Source organism: Mugil cephalus, chromosome 7 (genome assembly GCF_022458985.1).
Source record: "Mugil cephalus isolate CIBA_MC_2020 chromosome 7, CIBA_Mcephalus_1.1, whole genome shotgun sequence".
Lineage (NCBI taxonomy): Eukaryota > Metazoa > Chordata > Actinopteri > Mugiliformes > Mugilidae > Mugil > Mugil cephalus.
In genome coordinates this window covers 19,244,943-19,270,534 of record NC_061776.1, presented here as the reverse complement: position 1 = coordinate 19,270,534, position 25,592 = coordinate 19,244,943, and the positions used below count along the sequence as shown (strand labels likewise).

Below are 25,592 nucleotides of genomic sequence, written 5' to 3'. Positions count from 1 at the left end.
TAAAAAGCTTCTGCAGTGTTATGTTGCATTCGTTTTTCTTCAAGATCTTGTGTTGATGATGAGAGAGTCTGACCACTGCACAAAGCCTTCTCCAGCTCATCCCAAATATTTATAGTGGAATTCAGGTCTGGACTCCCGAACCACTCTTTCGCTATTTTAGCCTCATGAATCCTGGCATTGTAGTCTTGGCATATGCCCGTACCATCAGGAAAAACAGAAATGGTTGTTTTGAGAAGCTACTCATTGCATCAGTTGGGGTTAAATAGCTTGTCGCCAGCTGAAAGATAATCACTCATGCAGTGATTATCCAATAAGAGGCTCCTACCTATTTGCTTAGGTAAATCCAGGTGGCGACTCCTTTTTTTGTCCAGGCAATGTGCAGTGTCTCACAGAAGTAACGCATGAGTCCGCCTGCAGGAGGAGACGGTGCACTACTGGAAAGCGGCTTTTGCGGCCAACCGTAGAAGAAGAAAAAGAGGGACGCGGACCAAATTATTGTCTCTTCTTCCAGCATCATCAGTCTCTCCGTCCATCATCTCTTCTCAGAATTTACGTCTTTGAAACTGGATTCTTTTGTCGCCTGTGTACTTAAGGCTAACGTCTGACATCAGGTATGTTATTGCACATTCATAGCTGTGTTGTTTTGGCCTTTTATTGAGAGGAAGCCAAGCCGGAAAGCTCGGGCGTTGGTTTGCGATGTTACCGTTAGGATCTTATTGTAGGCCCGCTGGCTGCCATGGAGATTAGCATGCTAACACGGATAGCCGCCTGTGCTCAAAGAGGAACCGCTAATTAGATTATAAACATGCTTTGACAGGTCCTGGCCCACACAATACCATAATACACAGTAGCAAAGTAAGCAAAGTGAGCGATGAATAATGGAATAAAAGAAGGCGAAGAGTAGCTGGTTTTATTTATTTTTTTATTTTTTTATTTTACTGCTGTTATGACAGTGGGTGGAGTGGTTTTCAGTATCCTTACGGTGTAAACAGTGGATTAGCTTTTGTGTGTACGTTATCTGCCGATATGATTAACATTTTAAAAACCCTTCCAATTTTTGCCTTTTAACAGGATAAAAATAAAAGACTAGAAAATGTACTGAAGGAATGTAACTAAAGGATTCCTAATACTGTATATATATAGTTGGTGTACTTATGTAATACACCTTCTGGTACATTCAGAGTTAGCTGTAATGTTATGGAGAAAAAAAGATAAAGAGGACATTGTTGTCATTAGCTGGCTGGTGTTCACATGTTCCCAATGTGACAGGCCCAGGGCTACCATGTATTTCTGCACAAATAGAAGCTCAGACAGCCAAAGCTACAACACTGATATGTATGCCTGAATACAAAAAAAAAAGCTGCCGGTAAGTTGTAAGTCCCAAGGGAAAGATTATTTAATGTATATTTAATGGTTCAACCACTGCAGTTTTTGACCTCAACATCAACGACAGATGCATTCCCCTGATGTATTAGTATATAATCTCTTCCTTCAAGCTTGACCTAACCTACAGTCTGAAGCTTAAAGATATTCAGTTTTAAACAGTTTGAAAAATAAAACAAAACAAAAACTATTAGGACATCTTGGATTTGGAAATCAGAAACCTGGAAATCTTTTGGTATTTATGTATTTAGCTTTCAAAATAGTTGTCCATTTTATTCTGTCAGCAGACTCATACTAATTACTAATTCCAGCACAGAAATAACAGTTTAAAAAGTAAAATAACATATTCTTTCCCAGTACTGATTTATTATAACATACTACTAATAATAATACTGTCTTATTTGAAGGATCCCTTGTTCAGCGGCACTTTTATCTCCTGGCTAAGTTCTCACAGTAAGGTCAAAGGTCAAATTAAGTCACATGACAGGTATGGCTTAATTTGTAGCTTAAAACATAGTAAAACCTAGTCGCTCAACACTCTGTAAGCTTAATGTTTCCATTCAGTCTCTTCACGATTCAACAACAACCTTCTGCCTCCAGCAGAATGTCTGACAAGAGTGAGCTGAAGGCCGAGCTGGAGAGAAAGAAGCAACGAATCGCCCAGATTCGAGAGGAGAAGAAGAGGAAAGAGGAAGAGAAGAAAAAGAAAGATGTGCGTTATTGAAACTCCAATTTCTGCAGGGCTGTTTTCTCTAACAATGTGAGACGTTGTCGTATTGAAGCCGTGTGTGTCTGTGCTCTGCAGGGAGATTCAAAACGTGAGTCGGGAGGAGGGTCCTCGGTCGGACATGAAGACTCTGATCTGGAAAGGAAGAGGAGGGAGGCTGAGGCTCTGCTGCAGAGTGTTGGCATCACCCCTGACATTCCCCACGGTAAACGCACAACGCCAGCATGCTTCTCTTTTGACCTTGCTCCCCCACTTATGTCCTCTAATATTCCAATCTTTTGCTTGATGGATTTGCAGCGTTTGTAGTCTAAGTCTAACATTCTGGTCTAGCTTCTTTTCACTCCCATTTCTCCCCCACAACTCGATTTCTGAACATTTTACATGTTGTGTGCATGACACCTAAAACTTGCCTGCCATTTATTTTCATTCTCTCTTCTCTCCCCTTTGTCCTTTTATGTTTTGTCCCTCCTTGCTGCATGCATTCACCCACTCATTCACACACTTCTTCTGTATGTCTCTTCCTTTCCCCCTCATCCACTTATCACCTCCCTCACTCACTCCCTCACTCACTCACTGACTCACTGACTCACTTATGCACTGGCAAACACGCACATCTCTACAGCTCAGCCCCTGCGGGTAGTAACAGAAGATACGTGTCTGTTTCACTACCTAGTCCCTGCCCCCATGTCTCCCTCCAACAAATCAGTGGGCAGCGACGCCGGAAGCCAAGATTCTGGGGACGGAAATGCAGGACCAAGGTCTGTATGCGCGTGACAGTGAGAGGTATCTGGTTGTTTTAGGTAATGGGATTTAATCAAGGACCTGCATGCTGAGTGTTGTGCATTAACAAGAGAATTATATTTTGATGAATTCTGACCTGTCTGCTCTTTGCCTTTTCACCGGCACGCTTTGTTTCTCAATTAACACGCACTCCATTCTTCTCTCTGTGTCTTTCTTGAACTCTTTTTGCTGTCTCCCGTCTCTACCATCTCTTATGTGCCTCACCTTCTGCCCGTCTTCTGTGTTCGGGTTCAACTTCTTGTTTTCCTCTTTCTTTTTCTCTGTCCTCTCTCTCTCTCTCTCTCTTACTAACACCATCTGGTGGTTTGGCTGTATAAGGACATTGCATTGGGATCCTGACCCCTCTACTCTGCAACTCCACTCCGACTCTGAGCTCATGGGGTACTGCTCCTCCTCTCTCCTTTTAGCTTGTCTTCCAGTTTTTTGTGGTTTCATCTTAGATTTGTCCAAATGATATTTGTGTACATTTCGTCTGTGAATGTAAAGAAATCGCAATTAAATTGTGTTTTGTACCGCATACGCGTGTACGCTCATTTCCACGATGCTATGGATGTGTAGACGTGGAGCTGTGAGACTCGGCATGTCCAAAGTGACCCAGGTGGACTTCGTCCCAAAGGAGATGGTGTCCTACTCTAAGGAAACGCAGACGCCCACAGAGGCGCTGATACACACCAATCAAAAAGCAGGTGAACAACTATGACAGAAGATTTGCCCTACCTTTCACCCTGGCTGAATCAAAAGTCCAAGCAACCTGGATCTGTCTTTGTTCCAGATGAGGAAGAGGATGAGGAGATAACAGCTGTCCCATCAGCAGACGACAACCAGGAGGAGAAAGATGAACAGGGTGAACAGCAGGAGGAAGGTAAGGGCAGGAGCGACGTTTCTAGGTGATGTCAGTCAAGCCGTGAGTTGCCAGTGACATACTTAATTGTTTTGTTTTCCTTTTTCTTCTGAATTTCAGACACTCCCAAGGAGCTTACGGAAGAGGAGAAGCTGCAGGTCCTGCACTCTGAAGAGTTCTTGACGTTTTTTGAGCGTGGCAGCAGAATTGTGGAGAGAGCTCTGGCTGAGCAGGTGGACGTCTGCTTTGACTACAGCGGGAAAGATCTCGAGGACAAAGAGGGGTGAGGCACCTGACAGAAACACTACGCGTACATGCTGTAGGTCAGAATGAGGGGCGGAGAGAACAGCTGAACTGAGAACTGAGCTTTATGTTCTTTCTGTCCCGTCCAGTGACTTGCAGGCCGGCGCAAAGCTTGTTCTGAACAGACATTTTGCTGACGAGCGCTGGACTAAAAACAGGGTGGTGACCTGTCTCGACTGGTCTCCTCAGGTAAGAGGGGTTGGATCATCTCCAAAACAGTTACCTGATACAGATCCAATCTGCAGACGTGGCTTCAACATCCTACTGTCTATAAATATCAGACCCTGTTATTGACTCAGAGAGAGCCTGTATCATTAATTCTGGATTTAAGACAAACCTTTGATTCTCAAGTAGACCCGTATGGATTCTGAATGATTCTCTCTAATCTTGACTGAATGTCCCCTTCAGTATCCAGAGCTGCTGGTGGCCTCATACAACAACAATGAGGACGCGCCTCATGAGCCTGATGGCGTGGCATTGGTCTGGAACATGAAATACAAGAAGGACACACCCGAGTACATTTTCCACTGTCAGGTAAGAGAAGAGCTCACGTAAAGTGGCAACATCTTTTGTGTTTGTTTTTGTGGAGGAAGCAATGATTTATTTTTGTCTTACTGCAGTCTGAGGTGATGTCGGCCGGGTTCGCAAAGTTTCACCCCAACCTGGTGGTGGGTGGGACGTACTCCGGACAAATAGTCTTATGGGACAACAGAAGCAACAAGCGCACCCCTGTTCAGAGAACTCCCCTGTCTGCTGCTGCACACACTGTAATAAACCGGAGCGTCACGTCTGCACACACTCTGCGTCATTGTATCTGTATCTGAATGTTCTCTTTTGTGCTCAGCACCCAGTGTACTGCGTGAATGTGGTGGGAACTCAAAACGCCAACAACCTGATTAGCATCTCCACTGACGGCAAGATGTGCTCCTGGAGCCTTGACATGCTCTCCCAGCCACAGGTACACTGAACTACTTCTGTGGATGATTACAGACACGCTGTTATAAGGGTCACATGCGTCTGAGGCCGTGTGTTTTTCCCTTGCAGGACAGTTTGGAGCTGGTTTTCAAACAGAGCAAGGCGGTGGCTGTCACATCCATGGCGTTTCCTCTGGGCGACGTGAACAACTTTGTGGTGGGAAGCGAGGACGGCTCTGTGTACACCGCCTGTCGCCACGGCAGGTGAGTGCTCTCGTGTGCAACATGTATTCTATGGGTTTCACTGAAGGTCTGGATGACGCATGTACGAAGGACCCAACGCAACAAACCAGCATCAAAGTCTGACTGTAACATCACCTCACATTACCTGTTTTTGATGTAAAAAGTTGCACTTGAACACTACCACTAACACAGCAGCCAACAGCCAGCTACCACGTGCTCTATGTTCCACAACTGCATAAAAGGAAATAATACTTCATACCAGCAGGTGGCAGTAGACTGTACTCATTGTTTAAAAGCAGAAACTGGAAGAGATACTATTGGTGGAGGAGCTATGAAGCTATTAGCTGTTGGATAATGAAGGTAGTTAGTGGAGGTCAGAGCAGTTGTCTGATGTGTGTGTTACAGCAAGGCGGGCATCACTGAAGTGTTTGAGGGCCACCACGGCCCAGTGACCGGGCTGAGTTGTCACAGCGCTGGAGGACCTGTGGATTTCTCTCACCTCTTCATCTCCTCCTCTTTTGACTGGACCGTCAAACTCTGGAGCACCAAGGTGAGACACACACAGTCGCACACTAACAGTGTAGTATTAGATGCACAGTTGTTTCCTAACGCAAGTCCATCTCTCCCTCTGTCTTTGTAGAGTACCCGTCCGCTGTACTCATTTGAGGACAGCTGTGACTACGTCTACGATGCGATGTGGTCTCCGACCCACCCTGCTCTGTTTGCTTGTGTGGATCTCTCTGGACGCCTGGACCTGTGGAACCTCAACAACGATACTGAAGTACGCACAGATCATAAATCACACAATAAATCCCCACAATAAGATGAATTGAAATCTTAATTTGCTTTCATCACATTTTACACATTTTGGGATCACAATACAGCTTCTTTATAAGCTCATATGTGTGTTTTAGGTTCCCACCGCTAGTGTGTGTGTGGATGGGGCTCCAGCTCTGAACCGTGTGAGGTGGTCTCACACTGGAAAGGAGATTGCCACCGGTGACTCTGACGGACAGGTGCAGGTCTACGACGTCGGCGAGGTGAGCCGTTGTATTAAATATTTCGGTTATTTCTACATGTACTTTCATTCGTTGCTACTGAAGAAACAGGGCAGTAGTTTTCTCTCCAACTGTTGGCTCGAATGCTGTTTTGATACGTCGCTCCTCTTGCAGCAAATCTGCGTGCCCAAGGCGGACGAGTGGACGCGCTTCGTCAGGACGCTGGCCGAGATCAACGAGAACCGAGATGAAGCCGAGGAGCTAGCCAACGTCTGATGTCCATGCGTTTATTTCCAGTACACTACACACTTATAGCACATTACATGACATGGTCAGAGGAGCTGCTCTCTCTGACTTCCAGCTTTTCCACCTAAAACAAAACTGGCCTGAGGAGATGCGCAGAGCTAGAACGAATGGACACGGCAGCCTTTAGATGTTTTTAAATGTGTCTGTCTGTAGGAACAATGGACGTCGCGTGTAGCATTAGTAGTGGAGGAACCGGAGTCACAGTAAGCGGTTGAAAGTTCAGCGTAAAGGGATACAGGAAGTGATTGTCAGCGTTGACGTGGCTGTCCACTCTTAACTTCTAGCTTTGATTAACATCCTCAGGGCTCCAGACACTGCTCTTCTCCTGAGGCCTCAACCTACTCAGCCCTTTTTTTTAAAATATGCAAACCTTTGTACTTGCACCTTTTTATTACCATTTGAGTGTTTTTACATGTTTTAATATTTTCCGGACACGCTTGTGCACGGCTGGCAAACTCTTCAGGCAGAAAGTAAAGCTGACATGACACTATCGTATATCCTCAGCGGCCCTCGAATCCGACAACTCAAACAGCTCGAGTGCTCACACGGACGCTCTGGCCTGTGTACAAGCATGTCGTTCTTTTTAAACCACTACAATATTTAATATTTATTACGGTGGTTGCACTTATTTAAATATTTTGTGTATTGTTTCTGATAAAAAGCTGCTTTATACTACAAGCTTGAACCCGTACAATCCTATTAACACAATAAGCTACTCAACAGGCAAAAACAGTTACTTTACTTGGCTTGAATTTGTTGACACTTGTGCAGTTAAAAGGTTTTTTTTTTCTGTACCAAAGTTTATTGTTTCATATTTGTGTAACTAGTAGAAACTGGTTCTATGACTCTAGAAGTAAAAGAAGTTGGAGTGAAGGTGTAAAGCTGAGGTTGAAAACTCATTTTTACCATTATTTCCATTTTCCATCCAATCATTCATTCCTTTCATGATGCAGCTTCCAACCTCACCGAGCTAGTAAAGATTTCAGTGTTCAAAATGAGCTGAAAATGCTTCGTAGCAACCATATTCGATGTGACAAGATCAGTATTCTGCGTTGACTGGTCGCACTGTATCCTTCCCTGCTACTGTTCCTGATACACTTAATGGTTGCACTTTCCCAATGAAATTAAACTCAAGAGATATTGGTAAAATTAAAACCATATGGATGATTTATTTCATTAAAATACAATGACTGAATCCAGATACATTTAATTTATTAATACCTTATTCTCTGCTCATGGTCTTGTTTTTTTTTGTTGTTGTCGTTTTCATGAGAACACTCAATTGAAAACGTCTGTACATCAGTAAGTGATTCTCAGAGACCGAAGGCCCCACGTTGCCGTTACATTACAGTTACTGTGCAATGAGGCAAATATATGTTGCTGAGCTTTTTTTTCTTGTAACATCTTCTCAGTACAGTTCTACAGTATGTACATTACAGTATTCAGCCTCCTGTGTGAGGAGTGATCGAGAGTGAAGCCCCACACACCGCGCAGATCCGCCTACTATTTTCCTAAGCCCGCTTTCCAATAAGAGAAGTCCTGCTCACACTGAGTATCAGACAGAAAACAGAATTAAAAATCATATCAGCTACTCATGAGACAGAGGAGTGTCCGAGACTCCGATTTAAACAATTGCTGAGAGAAGAACACAAAGGATGAAGCTTCCAGGAGCATGCAGCCACCGAAGACACAACACAGTCAGCGCTCTGGTCCCCGTCGCCGTCTCCTCTCCTGTACGCTGCTGCAGCCAGCTCTCCGCCCTTCACGGCTGGCGAGTGATCGCCGGAGTACGCCTCCCCCTTCCGGAGAGAGTGACGGGCTGGTGGTCCCGGCCCCCTTGTTTTGTGGAGTGTGTGTGTTAACTGTGTGCTTTGGTTGTGTGTCTATCTAAGTGTCTGGCTCCTGGTAGTGGAGGAGGAGGGATGGCGAAGTGATATGGAGATGTGGACCTCTATGGTGCCTTGGCAGGCGCGGCCTCTAGATGGTGCATGGAAACCACGCCGGAGGACTTGAATTTAGGAAGGTGGAGGCCGAATTTGTTCTCCACTCCGGCGAAGGTGGCGGCGGCCAGGCGGTAGCCTCCGACGTGGTCGGCGTTGATGGGAGGGAGCTCTGAGATGCGAGACTTGGGAGTGGGCTCGGATCCCGATGGACGGCTGCAGACGGGAGAAGAAAGGTGTCATCGCTGCACTGACAATTATTATAGTGGTGAGTTCTAAGTACCAAAATAGAGGTCAAGTAGAATCTGACTGTAGAGTTCATGAAAGCGCTGCTTCTAGTGAACTTGTTCTTGTTGGTATAATACTGATTTACTTACTGTCCTCCAAAGTCGACGTAGAACCACCTCTGCAAAAGCTCATACGTCACCAGGGTCACACCAAACTGAGGAGAGGACCTGCACATACGGGCTGCAGACAGAAAGAGAAAGACAATTCAATACGATTTAAATATGCAAACGATGCGAGATCCGCAGACTCTGCTGGTCTAACAGAACCCAGACACACACCTCCAGCTCCCTTCCACAAAGCCCTGAAGCCTTCCTCTCTCATGATCTTCCTAAAGCAGTCGATGACCCCGGTGTAGGTGGTCTGTCCTGCCCTCGCCGCGACCTGCAGGCGAGTCTTGACGACATCGGCGGGCGTCACGAGGGAGGCTGCGGGGATACCTGGGAGACGGATTTAAAAAGACATCTGGTGAGGCTGCTTTGAGAATAATTCGGTTGACATTTCTCAGGTGAATCACGCAACGATCGAGCGCCGACTGTTTTTCCGAGTCATTATCTGAGATTACCTGCAATTGCTCCGGCAGTGAGAAGCTGCAGAGGTCCCACTCTGCCTTGTTCGTCAGCAAGCTGGGACTTGATGTGGGCGTACGCAGGAAAATAGATGGCGGAGAAGGGAATGTCCCTAAGGAAGCAAGCTTTAGCACCCTAGACAGATTAAAGACAGACAGAGTGACAGGCGGTCAATTAAACAGCTCCTCTTCGCACGGCGAGGAAAGAAGCTCGTTTAGAAAATGGCGGAACGTCACCTTGTAGAGGCCGAAGAAGCCGAGGTCACGGACCACACTTAGAGCACTGACTCGCGGTCCCGTGGTGATCTCGCCCGCCACCTGCAGACGGATCTTCACGATCTCCAGAGGGTTGGTAAAGATCACCTGAGAGCCGCCGGCCTGGGGGAACAGAGGGGGAGGAGCTTGTTCATGCACACGCCTCAAAACTAAAAGTCCTCTCCTGCACGTCACATGTTTGTCATTCAGGGATGGGAACCAACGGAAAACTCCCAATCGGTCACTCAGTTATTTAATCCACCGTCAGTAATGTCATGTTTAATTATGAGTGTGTTTAAGTCCCAATGAAATCAAACTGAATGTGTTTTTGTACACTGAACGTCTTGTACTGAGCTGAGTTTTTAAAAGTATTTTGGGGTTTGTCCTTTCCTGGAAAGCAATTTCAAAATTCCGATGACTCCTCCTGCACTTGTGGGCGTATACTTATTTTGAATCCAATTAAATAATCTCTTGAATTTTTATGTCTTTTTCTCAACAGCAGCGTCGGCCAACTTCAATCTACCATATATGGGCGTTGCTGCACGCTCAGGCCACTGGAGCTGACCAATCAGATCAGACTGGGCTTTCTTGGGGGGGGAGGCATGTAAATATGCTACTGAACATAGCATTCTGGGAGTTGTTTCATATGCACTTAAATGACTTTTAATTACTTTTTTATGGCATGAGCAAACCTCTGCTATCAGACTGAATGAGAATTTGCTTATATAGTGTTCATAGAAGCGTTCAGAATATAGATGAGAGTAAAACGTGTACGGGGTACGGTACTTACACAGCCACCGGCTAAAATCTCAGCAAATAAAGGGACCGAGCCGTCTTTTTCGGTGAATTTATCTCTCACAAAGTCATTCATCTGCGGGACACAAACACAAGGAGGCATGAGGCTGCTGATAATTCAGTGTCAGTTGATAAATCTCTTTAATCTTGGATTTGTGGAGCTGTTGCTACAGTAATCTTACATCGACAATGCATTTTCCTTTCAAACAGATTCACATTTTCCTGTCAAGATGTTCAAACTGTGTACGTGTGGAGAGGTACTCACTGTGAGTTTGATAGCCTTCTCAGGAGCGACGCCTATGAGCTGAGGAACCAGACCTGTGAGGCATCATGGGGGATTGAGTGACAGGAGAATCTCATTTCATTAGTAATACTGGGCAAACAGGCGCATGAGAGGAGAAATCGAAAGGACAAAAAAAAAAAAAAAAAAAAAAAAGATGGATAAGGAGACGGAAAAACAGGACGTCAAAAACATGTCGGTGGAGACATGATGAGAATGATGAAGTGGAGAGACGTGAAGCGGTTACGGTTAAGATGAACACACAAAAGAGCACGCGCGCACTCATCCTGGCTCTGCCTACCTCTGTAGAAGCCGAAGAAGCCCTCGTAGCGAAGCACCTTCTTGGCGCAGTCAAAGCTGTTCTTGTACATCAGCTCTCCCACGAAGGACCCCGTGGACCTCTGGTTCTGCATACGAGTCTTCACCAAGTCGATGGGGTACACTGCCGTCGCTCCCGTGGCTGTGAAGGCACACAAAAAAAACTCAGAACGAATACAGCAGAGGCTGGCGTGTGTCCGTCAAAGAGCGATATGTCTCGGATCACGGGATAACTCACCTCCAGCGATGGAGCCCAGGGTGAACCTGTAGGCCGACTCTGCAATTTGAAGCCACACGGGCCTGGGACTGTCCCCAGCCTGAGGAAAAAACACATTTGGGACCATGATGATTGTCTATAGATTTTCAGGCTTTGTTCATCTACTCCAAGTTTACTACTCCATGGTTGTAATAACCTAATATATTATTATTAATAATAACATAAGTTCAGTGAGTTACATCACCAGTCTGTTCTGGCTGAGATGATTAGGTGAAACATAATTATTGCAATTATTAACTAAATACTAGAGTCTATGTGAAGCCGGTGATGCCACCACTTGTCTTTGATACACTCATCCTACCTGTTTCTGGGTTTCAGCCAGGTTATAGGGCAGACATCCTTCCTCTAATGGGGTTATCCTCTCAATGTCAGCGAGGTTCAGACGCCTAAAACACGTTTTCTATCGTTACTGTCGACGTCAGCGTCTCACACACACACTCAGATCAGAGCATTAATATGACTAGAGTGCAGGCATTAAACTGATGGACTTTACAGATTCTGGGCTGATTAGCAGAGTGAGTGTTTACCCAGAGGCAGAGTGCAGGCCCGATAACTGGTACAGGATGTCGATTTCCATGGGAGTGATCTGACCGAATTTGTTGGCGGCATAAACAAACTCCTCTGCGGAACAGATAAGACAGGAATACCTTGTCAATAAAAAACTGACATTTATGACAGCGGCGTGCCATCTTAGCTAGAAAGGACGTCTACAGCTTAACAGTGATATAAAAATCTGTTCACCTTTGGTCACGAGCGTGTCCTTCCGCGAGCCGGCCAGCGTGCTGTAGATCTTGCGGATCAGCTCCATGTTGTTCAGGAGGGAGTTGAAGGCGTTGAAGTAGGAGAAGCTGACCATGTGAGAGGTGCCTCCACCTGCAGCCTGGGGAAAAAAAGATTAAAAAAAGGCTTGTTAGTTCAACCAGAAATAAGCTGTTTTTTTTTTCTCAAATATGAATCAATGAGCCAGTGCCTGAATAGTTTAAATGATCAGCTTCCTCTAATAGAGCAAGGCCTCTACCTCAAGGTCAGGTAAATCAGAATGTTAATCACCACTCACTACCGATGAATGATGGAGAGAAATTATGGAAACACCTTTAACTTGAGAACTATCTATATATCAGGCCGATCTTTGCATTTTTTTTTTGTTTTGTTTTGGTTTTTTTTTACTGGTACTGTTTGTTTTTTTTTTTACTGTGTGTGTTCGATGATATGCACACACACACACACACTTTTTCCCGGCAAGATTTACAGAGAGACGTGGGGGAGACGCTGCGGACCCGTGCAGCCCATACATTGCCCCTCCCCCATTAACGGAGTGTGGGCAGCTGGAAACAGGAAATTGCTTGAACTTAACCTCTTTTAACTTTCTTATTTTGTATGCATAAGAGCGTTACATATTCTCAATAAATGTTTATGTTTTTGGTTAGACTTGTGACACTGGTTATCATTGGGTCATTTTCATCATGTAAATGGAGGGAGAAAAAGCAGCATCTGCTCCAAATATCGGCAGCAACTATCGGCTGAGGCTGATGTAAAAAAAATAAATAAATAAATAAATCGATATCAGCCCTAAAAAATCCATGAGTCAATCTCTAGTGAGAACAATAAAGAGCCTGAGAAAAGCTTAAAAGATTATCCAAGTTGAAAAAGACCAGTATTGTCCTTTGAACCCCTGATAACCCCCGAGGTCAGAGTGGATTACATTTGCCAGTGATGCTGTTAAACTCCGTCCCTATCAGGCGTGGATGATACTAATAGTGGGCTCCACTTCCACACGGACACACTCACCGAGACAAGGTTCTCCTCCACGAAGGGTGTGAGCATGTGGTGTCTGATGGTGGCCATAATGTCACTGAAGTCCATCGCAGAGATGACGCCATTCTTTCCTTTGTCCTTCTGGGCAAATGCCTGACGCGCATGCTCCAACTGCAGCTCCTGGAGAAACGCGACGTCACACGAGGCCGAGTGTAAATGCAGTCAACGTAAAAACTGGTGCGTGACAAACAGAGTCAAAGAAACGAGAGGACGTACCTGCAGGAACTGGGTGAACTCGAGGTAGCTGAGGCGTTTCTTGCGGTCGTGGCCAAAATGCAGGCGGATGAAGTCACAGTCCCAGTTGAAGGGAATGTGGTGGTGCACAGTGGTCTGGCCGAAGATGTCCCGCACATTCTCTGCAGCACAAATGCGCGTTTAAATTATTTTTTTTCAGACAAACTTCAAACGGCTTTGTGTGTACGACATAAAAAAGGAAACAGGAAGGAAAAAAAACAAGAAACGGTGCACGTGACGGTTTACGCAAGTCCTTCCATGTGTAATGAATAAGCTTAAGTAATCTGGTCAACAATGTGCTGTTGGGTAATTATTTCTCTACTGAAAGAACACATGTCGATTCCTCTGAAGATACAGCACCATAAAAAAAAATAATGACTTCAAAATTGTACAATTTGTTTTATCAAAAGTCTGATGAACTTAACCCAAAGCTGTCAGGCAAAATAAGTCGCAGGCCCGTACCGAAGGAAATATCTCCAGTTCCAGTCTTGTCGAATAGCTGGTAGGCTACTATGAAAAGGGCATCTGGGGCACACAGCACCGACTCAAACGCAAGGAACTCCTGGAACGAGATCAGCCTGCAATTGAGGATAAGAGGAAGAGAGTTTATAAATAAATCAGGTTAAATGATTAAACACTTCATTTAAGACATTTAAGACTTTGGAATGAAGCAAAGGTCAGAGTACACAAACATTAAAAAAAAATCTCTTTAACAGTCTTTGTTAAGACACTGCAAGCATATACAATACAGTTTTCATGTTAACTGTGATGCCAGGCAGTAAATTACATTACTATTTCTGACAGTTTCAGTCTTTCTCTTTTTTTTTTTTGCCCGAACAGATCAGAACATGAAGTCGTATGACCCGCGTATGTATGACACAGCACTGGAACTGGGAGTGAAAGTGAGTTTTATCTTATCTATTATAAGCCGTGTCTGATAATCACTAAGCGCAGCTACATAAATGTTCAATAAGTGATGACAAGAAGCGAACGCGCACATGAGTGAGCACGGTCAGTACGTACCCGTCCTTCGTGGTGTCAGCCACAGCAGCGATGAGTTGCACAGTTTTGGGGTTGTGGTGGATCTGGGTGTGCAGTCCTAGATACCTCTGGACAAAGTCCCCCGGGGTCATGAACCGCTCTCCATCTTTGTCCGCTACGCTGGCGTACTGACGGGAGAAGCAAAACAAAAAGAAAACAAACAAAAAAAAAAAAAACATGTCAGCAACAACTGGTAGTTTATCTTTAAGTTATGTCTGTAGCATGATTTTAATCAGCAGCTTTGTTGAACCATGTTCTTGCTAATAAGTTACAAGCTGAGGACAGTTTCCAAAAAATGCTTCGTGTCAATAAAAAAATATATATATTCTGAGGTTAGCGCAGCCCACATTCAGCTGTTACTAAACTGAGCTGGGTATTCGTGCTGGACCTGGACAAACCAAGGTCACCTATGTGCCAGCAAACATTAGCACATGAAGGAGTTTATGGCTTGGCCTCCTAAGTCACTCGACCCGTGTACATGTGGGTACTAAAAACTGCTGGGCCGCATAACTAGGCCACGCACACAATGAGGAAGATAGTGGATCAAGGTGAAGGCTAACCAAGTCTTAACGGATCAAACCAAGCATAACCTTACATGTAAGAGCAACGCAAAATTGTTGTCTTTTGTTTTTTTGTTGTTTTTTTTTTTATACAAAAGCACTGATGTGACAAGTCTCTCTGATCCATACATACTCAATGACATGCAGGTCCCACCTTGGACCAGTTTGTGTGAACAGAGATTTGAACCTTCAGAATAAAAGTCTCACACGCCCATGCTCAGAAATAAACCATTCTCTACAGTCATCATCGCCATCCTATGGCCATCGAAAACATGTCAGAAAAACACATTGCACCCTTTTTTTTTTTGCACAAAAAGCATAAGCTGCGTCAAAATCTGTCAGACAAAAAAAAAACAACAACAACAACTTAAGAGTAACTGATGACCGTGCCCTCAGTCAAACTATTAAGTTAGGGTGACATTAGCGTGACAGCAGCAGTGTGTGGATGAACCCAAACTAATGCTGTAATTTAAACCGCATGACAAAAACCTTACAAGCCCCATCCACTGAGAGAAAAACAGGCTTCAACACATACAAACAGCCGATCGATGCTACAGCCTGAGGCTGGTTTTACTGGAGTGAAATCTGGTCAGTCTTACCTTCTGGAAGATGGATTTCAGCTCACTGGGGTCCCCACGTTTGGTCGATTGCACCTAAAATGATACACGACAGAGTAACATTAGGACATTTCCTCACAATGGGAATGTGAAGCCTTTACAGTCACAACTAAAGACGGTGCAGACTACAGCAGACTTTACAGACGCCATACTCGACATGACATGAAGCCAAAACCAGTTTGAGCTGATGTCTCCTTGAAACGACCATTGCTGTCAAGGAGAAACAAACAAGGGCGAGGGGAATGGCACACATTCAAAGATAGGTTAAGTCAAAAACCCAGCTAGTTTAGCGAGTTCTGCGGTTAGCTAAAACAGTCAAGCAGCTAATAATTCAAACTCCTGCTGAAGCTACAACTAACAAAACCGGGTAGGTAGCCAGCTAGCCAGAGGACACACACTGTAGCAGGGGCATGAAAAGCTATACACGGACTTAACACGGCGGGATGAGAGCACTTAAAAGGCGCCGAAAGAAGCGAGCCGGGCTGGAGGCATCTCGGCCCAGCTGTGGCACCCGGCAGCTGTGTAGCATTTAGTCGCTAACTCGGAGGTTGCGTGTGAATGCCGAAGGCCAGCCGGGCCAGCTAGCGCACAGACACAGCCACAGCGGTCGGAGAGCGCCGCATCCGAGACGCTCCACGCGGACAGGACCGTAAAGTCTAGCTTCAGCGGCACATACGCGAGAAACCGAGCGGAGGACATGCCGACGCGGCGAAGTATAGGTTTGAAAATCGGTAAGAGAGCGATGCTCAAGTCACCTTGACCGCCATGCTGGTTAGACGTCACGTACAGTGAGAGGAGGAGGAGGAGGAGGAGGACGCCCTCAGCGCATGCAGACAGAAAGACAGACAGACACACCGTGGTCCACAGACACAGACCAGGAAGTCACCTACCAGCTAACTTCACAGTAAAAATACGAAAGCTGATGCAACCAGGTGTGTTTATCTTGCTCTGATTCTGAGTAAACATCTGCAAACTGCTATTGTTGCGACTGTGGTTAATGCAGCTGCCGTGAATATTCTTCTTAGTGAGTGCCTATGTATGAGTGTTTCTTTGTATTTTATTATTCTTAAAAACATCGCCGTGATGAGTATTTTGCGATTACGTTGTATCAAACATACAGTGACAATGTATTAATATTTCTGTTTCCGGAACTTCTGCTGTTACTGATACTACTGCCACGCTATTCCTACCGCTACTGCTAGACACATTAGTCCTACCGATGTTGCTACTACTGCTATTGATGAACTTCCACAAAAGATGTTGGTTCTAATAAACTCTCAATGACAACCTATCTTATTGACTTCTATCATTAATGCTTCTGCTACAACTTTTATTTTGGATGTAACTCTAACAACTTCTATAACTGGGAAGATTTTTGTATGTACACACAGGTTAAAGTCATTGAAACGTTTTAACCACTTCACACAATTTATGTTAACATGCTATAATGTGGTACTTTTTTTTTTTAACTAACACTTCATAAAACTGTAATTAAAACTTCATTCTAATGTGCAGTTGTTCTGTAGGTTTTAAAGGTCCTTGTACCATCCTGTCCTCTGGACGTTTTTATTTTAAAAGATAAAACTTCTTCTATTAATGCTGCTACTACATCTAGTCTCCCTTGGTCCTCACAGAAAGGAGTTTAATATCCAGTGCGTGTTGCTTATTTCTTATTTATTTATTTACTTATTTATTTTTTATTCTTCCTAGGTATGGGTGTGAGTGTGGGTGCAAATGGTTGTTTGTCTCTGTGTTAGCCCTGCGACAGGCTGGAGACCTGTCCACGGTGTACCCCACCTCACACCCGATGCCAGCTGGGATAGGCTCCAGCAACCCCCGAGACCCTAGTGAGAATGAAGCGGTAGTAGAAGATAAGATGAGATGAGGGTTTATTTCCCTTTCTGTTTATTCAGTCCTGGTGGAGTTTACCTTCACTGACCTTGGTGGGGTGTCAATATGAGGTATCAGCAGTGTTTGTTTTCTCTGATAAGTGGTGACCTCCTACAGGCCTACCATGACCTGTGTTATGTAACTGTTTAACAACCGCTGCAACATGTACTGTCCTAGAGAAATGTTTAAATGTATGTTTGGTTTTTAAATTGGGGGTATTAGGGCGCCTGGTTGGAGTTAGGAGACCCCCAGCAGCCGTGAAAACACTTATAGCTATCCCATGCAGTTTCTTTAGATCATTTACAGCATGATGAGGATCCACCATTCTTTGTGCAATCATATTAACAGCAGAATAATAGATAAACCAATTTAAATTTGTGAATATTATTAATACCTGAGGAATTTTGTAACCAGGATGTACAACTGGATCTTGAGGAGTGACTGCTACTTCAATTGATGTTTTAAGGATGGATCAAAGACACAGTAAAAGAAAGAAGTTAAAAATAAAAAAACAGGGTAACAAAGTGCTTCACATTCACCAGTGATAATAAAGGAATAAAATAAAATAAAACAAACTTTTTTAGAGGTTGAGTGGAAACTGAAATTGAGATACAGTCCAAGTAGAGGAAATGCATCGTACTAGAAATGTGAAATCTTTCTGATATGCCTGCCACTCAAAGGGTTAAAAACATCCCTGGGGCTATTTTAGAGAACAGGTTGAACCAGCGCTATTAATGAAAATACTTGCGCTATAAACAATTGCCTGCATGTTTTGAAGGTTTGGATTGTTCAACTCAAAGGCAGTATATTAAATATTATTGTGATCAAGATGACATAAGCAATTGATACGACTTATTATTGTACATATGCATTTGCTGCTTCTTTCACAGCAATAACATTCAGTTTTTGTTAAAACAGCATCAGACAGATGGAGTTTCAGGTGCTGTTGGACTGGATTAAATTACACAGTGCCTGTTATTTGGCCTATCTCACTGACTAAATGGGGTTGTCGAAATAATAGAAATATGTGACAGTACAAACCTGAGCTGGGAAATATCATAACCCTCATGAAGCCAAGATTTTTAGTGCGGGACAATTGTTAGAATGCATTCGTTTTCACTAATGTAAGGACAGATGATAGAAATAAGAAAATAATATTTTTGATACTTATTATGCAAATATAGTAATTCACAAGAAAAACTAAATTTGCACTTGAACTTATATTTACACTTAAACACTAAAATGAAGAAAAGCTGCGGCGTTTCTTTGTGAAAGTGATCTCTGAGCGTGGATGTCTACGTCAGATAACTTCCGGAACACGTGACCAGAAATAAACAATCATGGCGGCGCACTGTTCTGCAGGAGTCGCCGCAAGACAAGGTACTGCAGTGAAGATATTTTTACTCAGGGACACAGCTCACAACTGTTCACGGAGTTCACGTGTAGTATAAAAACAAAGTGCCCATCTAGGAAATACAAGAAAACACAAAAGACCTGTGTTATTATATAAATAGTCGCAGCATGGTCGTAGTCTAACCAAGAATCGTACCGGCTAACAGTGCTACATTAATGACTAAATAGTTGATTATAGTACGTAGCTTTAAATGGAGGGGGTAAGGTGTTTAAAGTGAATACACGTTGACACACTCACGGGCAGAATTACTTAATGTTAGCATTTAAAGACATTTAGATAGATTAGTGTTCATGAATTTTAGTTGTGCAACCACTTTTTAATGACAAAAGTATATCTTTGCTAGTGTATCAATATCATATTCACCCATTAGACACTTTGTCACCCAGTTTATTAAAATCCAATGCAGCGGCCTATGTTGAGCATGCCTATAATAGATTGCATTGTACATGTATTCAATTATGTATCACGTGTTACAATATCATAATACAATACATACAATGCTCTAGACCACTACAACCCCAGATGTAGATATCAAAACAACTCCACACACTGGCACAATCCAGCGCTTTTGATAATTGACCCTCTCATCCAGATGTAGCTTTTGGAGTATTAGTCACACATAATACCAAATAGTGAGAATGAAATAAAAGTTTCAGTTAGTCATTGCTGAACAAGTGAAAAAAGAAAGAATCCCAGAAAATCTAAACACGAGCACTTTCTTATTATAAGTAGAAACGCACAACATTTGTATTCATAAATAGAGTTCTCTCTACATCATTGTGTTGCTTTCCTTTTTTCCAGGTCTGGGCAGTTTCCTGCGGAGGGTTGGTTGTTTAGGAAGTGGTAGTCCCTCCACAGCCTTACTGTGTCAGCAACACCGGCGCTTCTTCTGGAGGAAGTGGAAAAGTTCTCACAATGTGGTTCGTCCAGCTGCAGTAAGGCCTCCCTACGCAGTACCAAAGGTACAGTACTCTGTCTAACGTCATGCCTAAATAAGGTGAGGCAACAAATGCATAGCTAGAATGCATTTTCTGAACTTTTTAATCTTTTAAAGATACGTTCCCTGTGGCTCCATGCCAGTCATACTGGTCAGGCTATCACAAAAGTTTTCAATGACAGTGGCATTAGTATCATCAACAGATTTCTAAAATTTCTTGAGCTAAATTCAGTAATCGGTAAACTATTGCTCTGCAAATTTTGATGGGATTATAAGTCATCATTCATATCTATTATAAACTGACTGTGTTAAACTAAAGAGGGTAATGTTTTCAGAGGATTGTTGCATGACTCAGTTCTTCCATTCTTTACTGAGCTGCACATTTTCTAGCCCCAAGAAGTGCACTTAAAATACACTAGCAGGACCATGAGTAATCAACTTGGCAAACACTCTTATACATAAATGAATCTGTCTTTCTAACTCATAAGTTTATATTGTAGTTAGATCTGTAATCTCTGAATGGCTCTATTTTATATAAACGTATATGACAAAACTGTGATCCATCTGTAATACCACGTCCTTCTTCTCCATTACTGTAGCATATTTTACGGCCTGACTATGTCAGCACTGGATTGGTCCCAGAGTGGCCAGACTACATAGAGATCAAAGACCAAGAGCAGATCGAAGGCCTGACTAGAGCGTGTCAGCTAGCGAGACACGTGCTGCTGCTGGCTGGACGCAGTCTGAAAGTAAGCAGCTAACCCCTGCAAGTCTAGTTTGTGTTTCCGTCACCGAAGCCAACACAGCAGTTATAACCTGTGGCTTTTCAGGTTGGCATGACAACGGATGAAATAGACTTCATCGTGCACCAGGAGACAATCAAGCACAATGCCTACCCATCCCCTCTCAGATACGGAGGTTTCCCCAAGTCAGTCTGCACATCTGTGAACAACGTGATCTGTCATGGGATACCTGACAGGTAAATGAGCAGGACATTCACTCACAGCAACTGGCTGCACAAAAACAAAATACTGCAGTGCTGTGTATTAGATGTATTTATGTGTTTCCTGTAAAAACTGAAAGCTTTGGAGTCCCCTCACCCCCCCACAAGCCAAACCTGCTCAGATCGTAAGAGCAACAACAACCCACCGCTCCAGATTGGTTTTGTTAGGAGGGAAGGGCGTAAAATCTGAGAAGACCTTTCATTGGATGTAAAATCAGTACACGATTTTACACAAAATGAGATTCTACCGTTGAATGAATAAACACAACTGGTGCGGATTATTTTTATTTAAAGGTTAAACCCATTTAACAACATTTAAATTAATCTCATTTATTTTGTCTTTCTTGTGTTTTTTATGATTGTTTACTTTATGTGCAACGAAGTTACGGTGACAAGGTAATTTCCCTCGTGGATCATTGAAGTCTATCTGAGTCTAAGTCAAATCTTTATAAGTTGGACTTGGACTGAAGAGAAGAAATTGATATTTAACCTCCTGAGACCCAGCGTCCTCGCATGGGGACATTACGTTTTAGGTTTGTTGCAGCTTATTCTGCTTCATTTAGACCCATTGTCTTCATAAGTGGACGCCTTTATCTGCCATCTAGTGGTAGCAAAGGGTCAAAACACTAGTCAGCATTAAAAAAAAAAGTAGCATGATAGTGGGAATTTCAGCAAAATCTTCATATTATTCTTATTTTTATGGTTGAAACTTCTAGTTTGATATGACTCACAAATTTAACCAATTCTATCAGTAGTAACAAGCTACAGCGTCGCTAATTAGCAAGTACCTGTTTGAGGACGTTGGGATTAAATGTCCTGCTCAAAGATGATGCTTAGTTTTTAATACTTAGGTCCTTGGAGAAATAACAACACACAATAAATAAAAGCTTGGGTCTCAGGAGGATATGCCCTCAGCTGTCTATTTAGGTTGGTGTGAAATATTTAGTTATAACCCTAATGTGTGCTCTTATAAAAAGTAAGAGATTGTCTGTATACACGGTTCATCTTTTAACTTCACTGTGTCCCACAGTCGGCAACTTGAAGATGGAGATATCATCAACATTGACGTCACTGTAAGTCGACGCAAAGACACTAATATAGCATGTAACATGACTGTAAATATGATTGCTCAACCACGCACTACTTACTCCTGACTACCCTCATAGGTGTATTTGGAAGGTTACCATGGTGACACCTCAGAAACCTACTTGGTTGGTCAGGTGGATGAGGTTGGCCAGCGACTCGTGGAAACAGCCCGGCGATGCAGAGACGAGGCTATTGCCGCTTGCAAACCAGGTGTAGAGCTGTGTGTTATAGGAAACACTATCAGGTACACACACATGGTCTATGCACAATAAATACCCATGTAAAATGCTTAAATACCATTTGATAGCATTGTATGTTTTTTTCTGCCTGTAGTGAAATAGCCCAAGCGAACGGCTTCCTTGTGTGCCCGTATTTCATTGGACATGGGATAGGCTCCTACTTTCACTGCCATCCTGAGATCTGGCACCACGGTAATTTTCAGTTTGTAGTTATGTTGTCTAGTGCCTCTCTCTGACTTTAGACTTCAGAGCATGTTTGTGTTTTTAACCTAAATCTCTCGTACTTTGTAATTTGAGATTTCATTAACTTTTTTAACTTCACAAATAAGAAGTAAACATCTGTAAAAATCTGAACGTATAAAATCCTCTTTTGTGCACGGTCATGTGCATAATTAGCCTGATTGACAGCAGCATGAATTGCCTCAAGTTCTGCTTTCATAAATCAGACAAAAAGATAATAATAAGTAATATGAGAAGTGAGGAGGATATCGACAGCGCTGTCAACAATGTGTCGTCAGAGCAGTGCTGTATTGTGACAGTCATGGGCATAAACCACAAAGGTTGTGACATTTACTTTTAAATAAATAGCGGTGGCCATGTTGTGAATATTCAGCGTTCTTGCTGGGAAACTTTTTGACTTGGAATTTGTGCGGATGTTACTTAGACATGTACCACCCACCTACACCCGACCAGACACCCCCACCCCATAGCAGTGACACTCCTTGATGGCAGCAGGATGCAGCCTGACGCAGACACACACACAAAATTATAGTTTAGGAAAAACTAAAAAAAAAAATTAAAAAAAACATGAAGCACAAGGTGTTGACCTGGCCTCCAAACTGATCAAATATCTGTGTGATGATCCATAGGACACATAGGACCCAAAGACCCCCACTAACGACATTCTGTTGCCAGACACCACAGGACGCCCTCAGAAGGACCATGTCCATTCTCTGACGAGAAAACTATGCTGGAGGCACAATTGGATGCATTATTCATTCGGTCAAACAGTCACCCCCTAGTGGTGGTAAATTGCCTCAGTATTCACAGCTGCCCTGAGGCAGACTGACGGAAACGTGGCTGCCAAGCCGCACCTATTGCACTCACTCACTCGCAGTAATACACCAGTGGAGTTCACACTGGGAGCAAGGACACACCTGTTTCTGCTCAAGTTGGTCATAATGTTATGCCCGATCAGTGTAGCTCTGTCTATTTAACCAGCTCTTGTATGAGGCTTGTCTTGAAATAAAGCATATTCGTTGTAATAAACCATGTTTGTCAAAATGTCTAATAATGTGGAAGGTAAAATGAATTGTTCATGCTGCTGGAGTCTCTTATTAATTCCACAGTCTCTTATTTTCAGCTAACGACAACGACATAGTCATGGATGAAGGGATGGCTTTCACAATAGGTAAGTAGTAACACTTTAACAGTGTTTGTGTGCGCAGTCAGATTCCAGTGTTCATTGGTGTTCGAGTGATAACGTCCATTGTTCTGCAGAGCCCATAATAATGGAGGGGTCAGCGGAGTTCAGAGTCCTGAAGGACAAGTGGACCGCGGTGTCTGTAGATGATAAAAGGTACGTGACACACACAAAAATCCCCAAAACGCCTTCAGTACCCACAGCCACAAATTGGTGTGTTTACATTTCTTGCTTGCGTGTGGCTTTCTACCAAACGAGATCCAACGTGTTAATTATAGGGCCGATGTCTGAGGGCCTATTTTTAAACTCTGAGGAGAACTTTTCCAGGCTTTATCTTAAGTAAACACTGACTCCAAGCTCCAGTTTCACACTCGGTCTCCTCTTGCAAACAATTAAGCACATTTCCCTAAGTGCTGATCTCTTCATTTGAAATGTTCCACGTGCTCTTTGTTCGACAGGTCGGCTCAGTTTGAACACACGGTGGTCATCACATCTGACGGCGTGGACGTTCTCACCAAGCTGGAGGGAGAGAGCTGAGGGAGCTGACCTGTACAGCACATCAACTAAAAAACCTTTTGTGAAAACAAAACACTTATAAACTGGTTATAAACTGGTGATGCACCTGCTCTCATGTGAAGCAAGTATGCATCCTTCAGACTGTAAAATATGAAAAAGGGGCTTTTTGTTTATTACCTCAGCATTGCATACTGTAAATGTAGTTTGGTGTAGGAGGAACATGGCTGCAGTCATCTCATTATTGTTATTTTTTTTTAGTTTTATGCATGTGTGTGTATTTATAGTGTCATAATAGGGATCGGGGGGGGGGGGGGGTCTTAAAGCCACACCCACCAAGGTATTTATATTTATCATTCGCCAAATATTTACAAATATTTCCCTTCTATTGTTTAAATGCTGGCGCAGAAGAGAAAGCTAAATAATGCTTAATTATATGCTATATATTTTTCTTAAAATCAAATTTATATTTTTTAAATCCTCCAAATTAAAAGAAGACACAAGTGACAGTCACGGCTTTCATTTAAATTCACCACACATTGTGTTTGTGTTTCACAGTCATGAAATAATAAAACTGTGTATTAGATATTTAACACTTAAACCGGTGACATTTCATGTAGTCGAGTAGAGCCAGCAGGTGGCAGCACACACCATCAGACATAACATTGTGCTAAGGGAGACCAACACAATAATATTGTTTTGGTCTCCCTTGCGCCTCCTAAACAGTTGTGACTCATCAGAGAATGGACATGGACCTCCTGAGGGTGTCCTGTGGTGTCTGGCAACATGTCTGGTCTGGTCTAGGTGGGTGCTACATTGTCATAACACAGTGTTATTTCCTTCTCCTGCCAGTGGTCATCATGTTATGCCTGGTTGGTGTAAAGCTGTCAAAGGTTTCATGTCCTAGTCATGAAAGAAGAGCACACAGCTGTAAATCGGTGTGTGTTTAAGCCTGGTTCATGTCTTTAACGTTCATGTGACATCAGCCTAAAGCAACTGTAATTAATTGCTGTCAAAAATCTCCTCCTTAGGCCAACTTAACGTCTCAGTTTTGGCTACAGTTTTGGTAATAATAAATATAATTCACTGACACGGCGAACCCCTCAACGCAGCAAAGAAATGACAGTGCAGAAATATTTGGTACAGATCCTTTTTCTGTTTCTGTAAAGATGGTTACAAGGTCATTGGACCTTTACTAGGCCCAGTAGAGTTTCAATAACAGTTACTTTGTCTACATGCTGGACTGCAGTTTGTAGGATGTGTGTGGATTAAAGTTTGTCATTCAACATTATCAAGTTCTCAAAGACTCTGTCCATTATCCTGCAGCGTTGTTGTTTTGGCACTACTGAATGTGACTGTAACTGAGGAGGAGTCTGTTGAAGGGAAAACAGTAAAAAAAAAAAAAAAGGAAAGCTGGAGGAAAAATTGAATTCCAGCCAAGTGGAGGGTGTGTTTTCACTTTTTGCGTCTGTGTGTGTGTCTGTGTGTGTGCTCTTGACAGTGCCAGGCTGTGGGCGAGGCAGGAAGGGTTAGACAAATAAAGGTGGGTCAGCTGATGTATTGTCTGGTCATGTCCAGCCAGGAAG

General features: G+C 43.3%; 3 protein-coding genes across 8 annotated transcripts; 2 read left to right on the top strand and 1 right to left on the bottom strand.

Moving 5' to 3' along the window:
- The first annotated feature begins 444 nt into the window (after nt 1-444).
- Nucleotides 445-7,671, top strand: LOC125010595 (dynein, cytoplasmic 1, intermediate chain 2a-like). Of its 5 annotated transcripts, none has more exons than XM_047589344.1 (17): nt 445-611; nt 1,987-2,095; nt 2,189-2,315; nt 2,784-2,868; nt 3,230-3,292; nt 3,470-3,597; nt 3,684-3,773; nt 3,873-4,035; nt 4,145-4,244; nt 4,464-4,589; nt 4,676-4,822; nt 4,900-5,013; nt 5,100-5,233; nt 5,618-5,762; nt 5,853-5,993; nt 6,127-6,252; nt 6,385-7,671. In XM_047589344.1, the coding sequence occupies exons 2-17, from the start codon at nt 1,988-1,990 to the stop codon at nt 6,484-6,486; spliced, it is 1,899 nt and encodes a 632-aa protein (XP_047445300.1). In that variant the 5' UTR covers nt 445-611; nt 1,987; the 3' UTR covers nt 6,487-7,671. The 5 variants fall into 5 exon arrangements, with proteins under 5 accessions (XP_047445300.1, XP_047445297.1, XP_047445302.1 ...); XM_047589341.1 differs by having other exon boundaries at nt 2,733-2,868; XM_047589343.1 differs by having other exon boundaries at nt 447-611; nt 1,984-2,095; nt 2,733-2,868.
- LOC125010594 (calcium-binding mitochondrial carrier protein Aralar1-like) lies at nt 7,661-16,361 on the bottom strand. Its single transcript, XM_047589340.1, has 18 exons — nt 16,257-16,361; nt 15,484-15,537; nt 14,307-14,452; nt 13,746-13,861; nt 13,266-13,405; nt 13,023-13,169; nt 11,976-12,114; nt 11,762-11,855; nt 11,536-11,620; nt 11,196-11,274; nt 10,941-11,099; nt 10,625-10,677; nt 10,355-10,435; nt 9,547-9,687; nt 9,307-9,445; nt 9,023-9,181; nt 8,834-8,924; nt 7,661-8,672 (listed from the first exon to the last, which is right to left on the bottom strand). Exons 1-18 carry the CDS (start codon nt 16,266-16,268, stop codon nt 8,468-8,470), a joined length of 2,040 nt encoding a protein of 679 aa, XP_047445296.1. The 5' UTR covers nt 16,269-16,361; the 3' UTR covers nt 7,661-8,467.
- Nucleotides 16,332-25,297, top strand: metap1d (methionyl aminopeptidase type 1D (mitochondrial)). Of its 2 annotated transcripts, none has more exons than XM_047589348.1 (10): nt 16,332-16,433; nt 19,607-19,767; nt 20,342-20,491; nt 20,573-20,721; nt 21,776-21,818; nt 21,912-22,075; nt 22,165-22,262; nt 23,434-23,481; nt 23,571-23,649; nt 23,952-25,297. In XM_047589348.1, the coding sequence occupies exons 1-10, from the start codon at nt 16,424-16,426 to the stop codon at nt 24,028-24,030; spliced, it is 981 nt and encodes a 326-aa protein (XP_047445304.1). In that variant the 5' UTR covers nt 16,332-16,423; the 3' UTR covers nt 24,031-25,297. The 2 variants fall into 2 exon arrangements, with proteins under 2 accessions (XP_047445304.1, XP_047445303.1); XM_047589347.1 differs by lacking the exon at nt 16,332-16,433 and adding an exon at nt 18,672-18,771.
- Nucleotides 25,298-25,592: the final 295 nt, after the last annotated feature.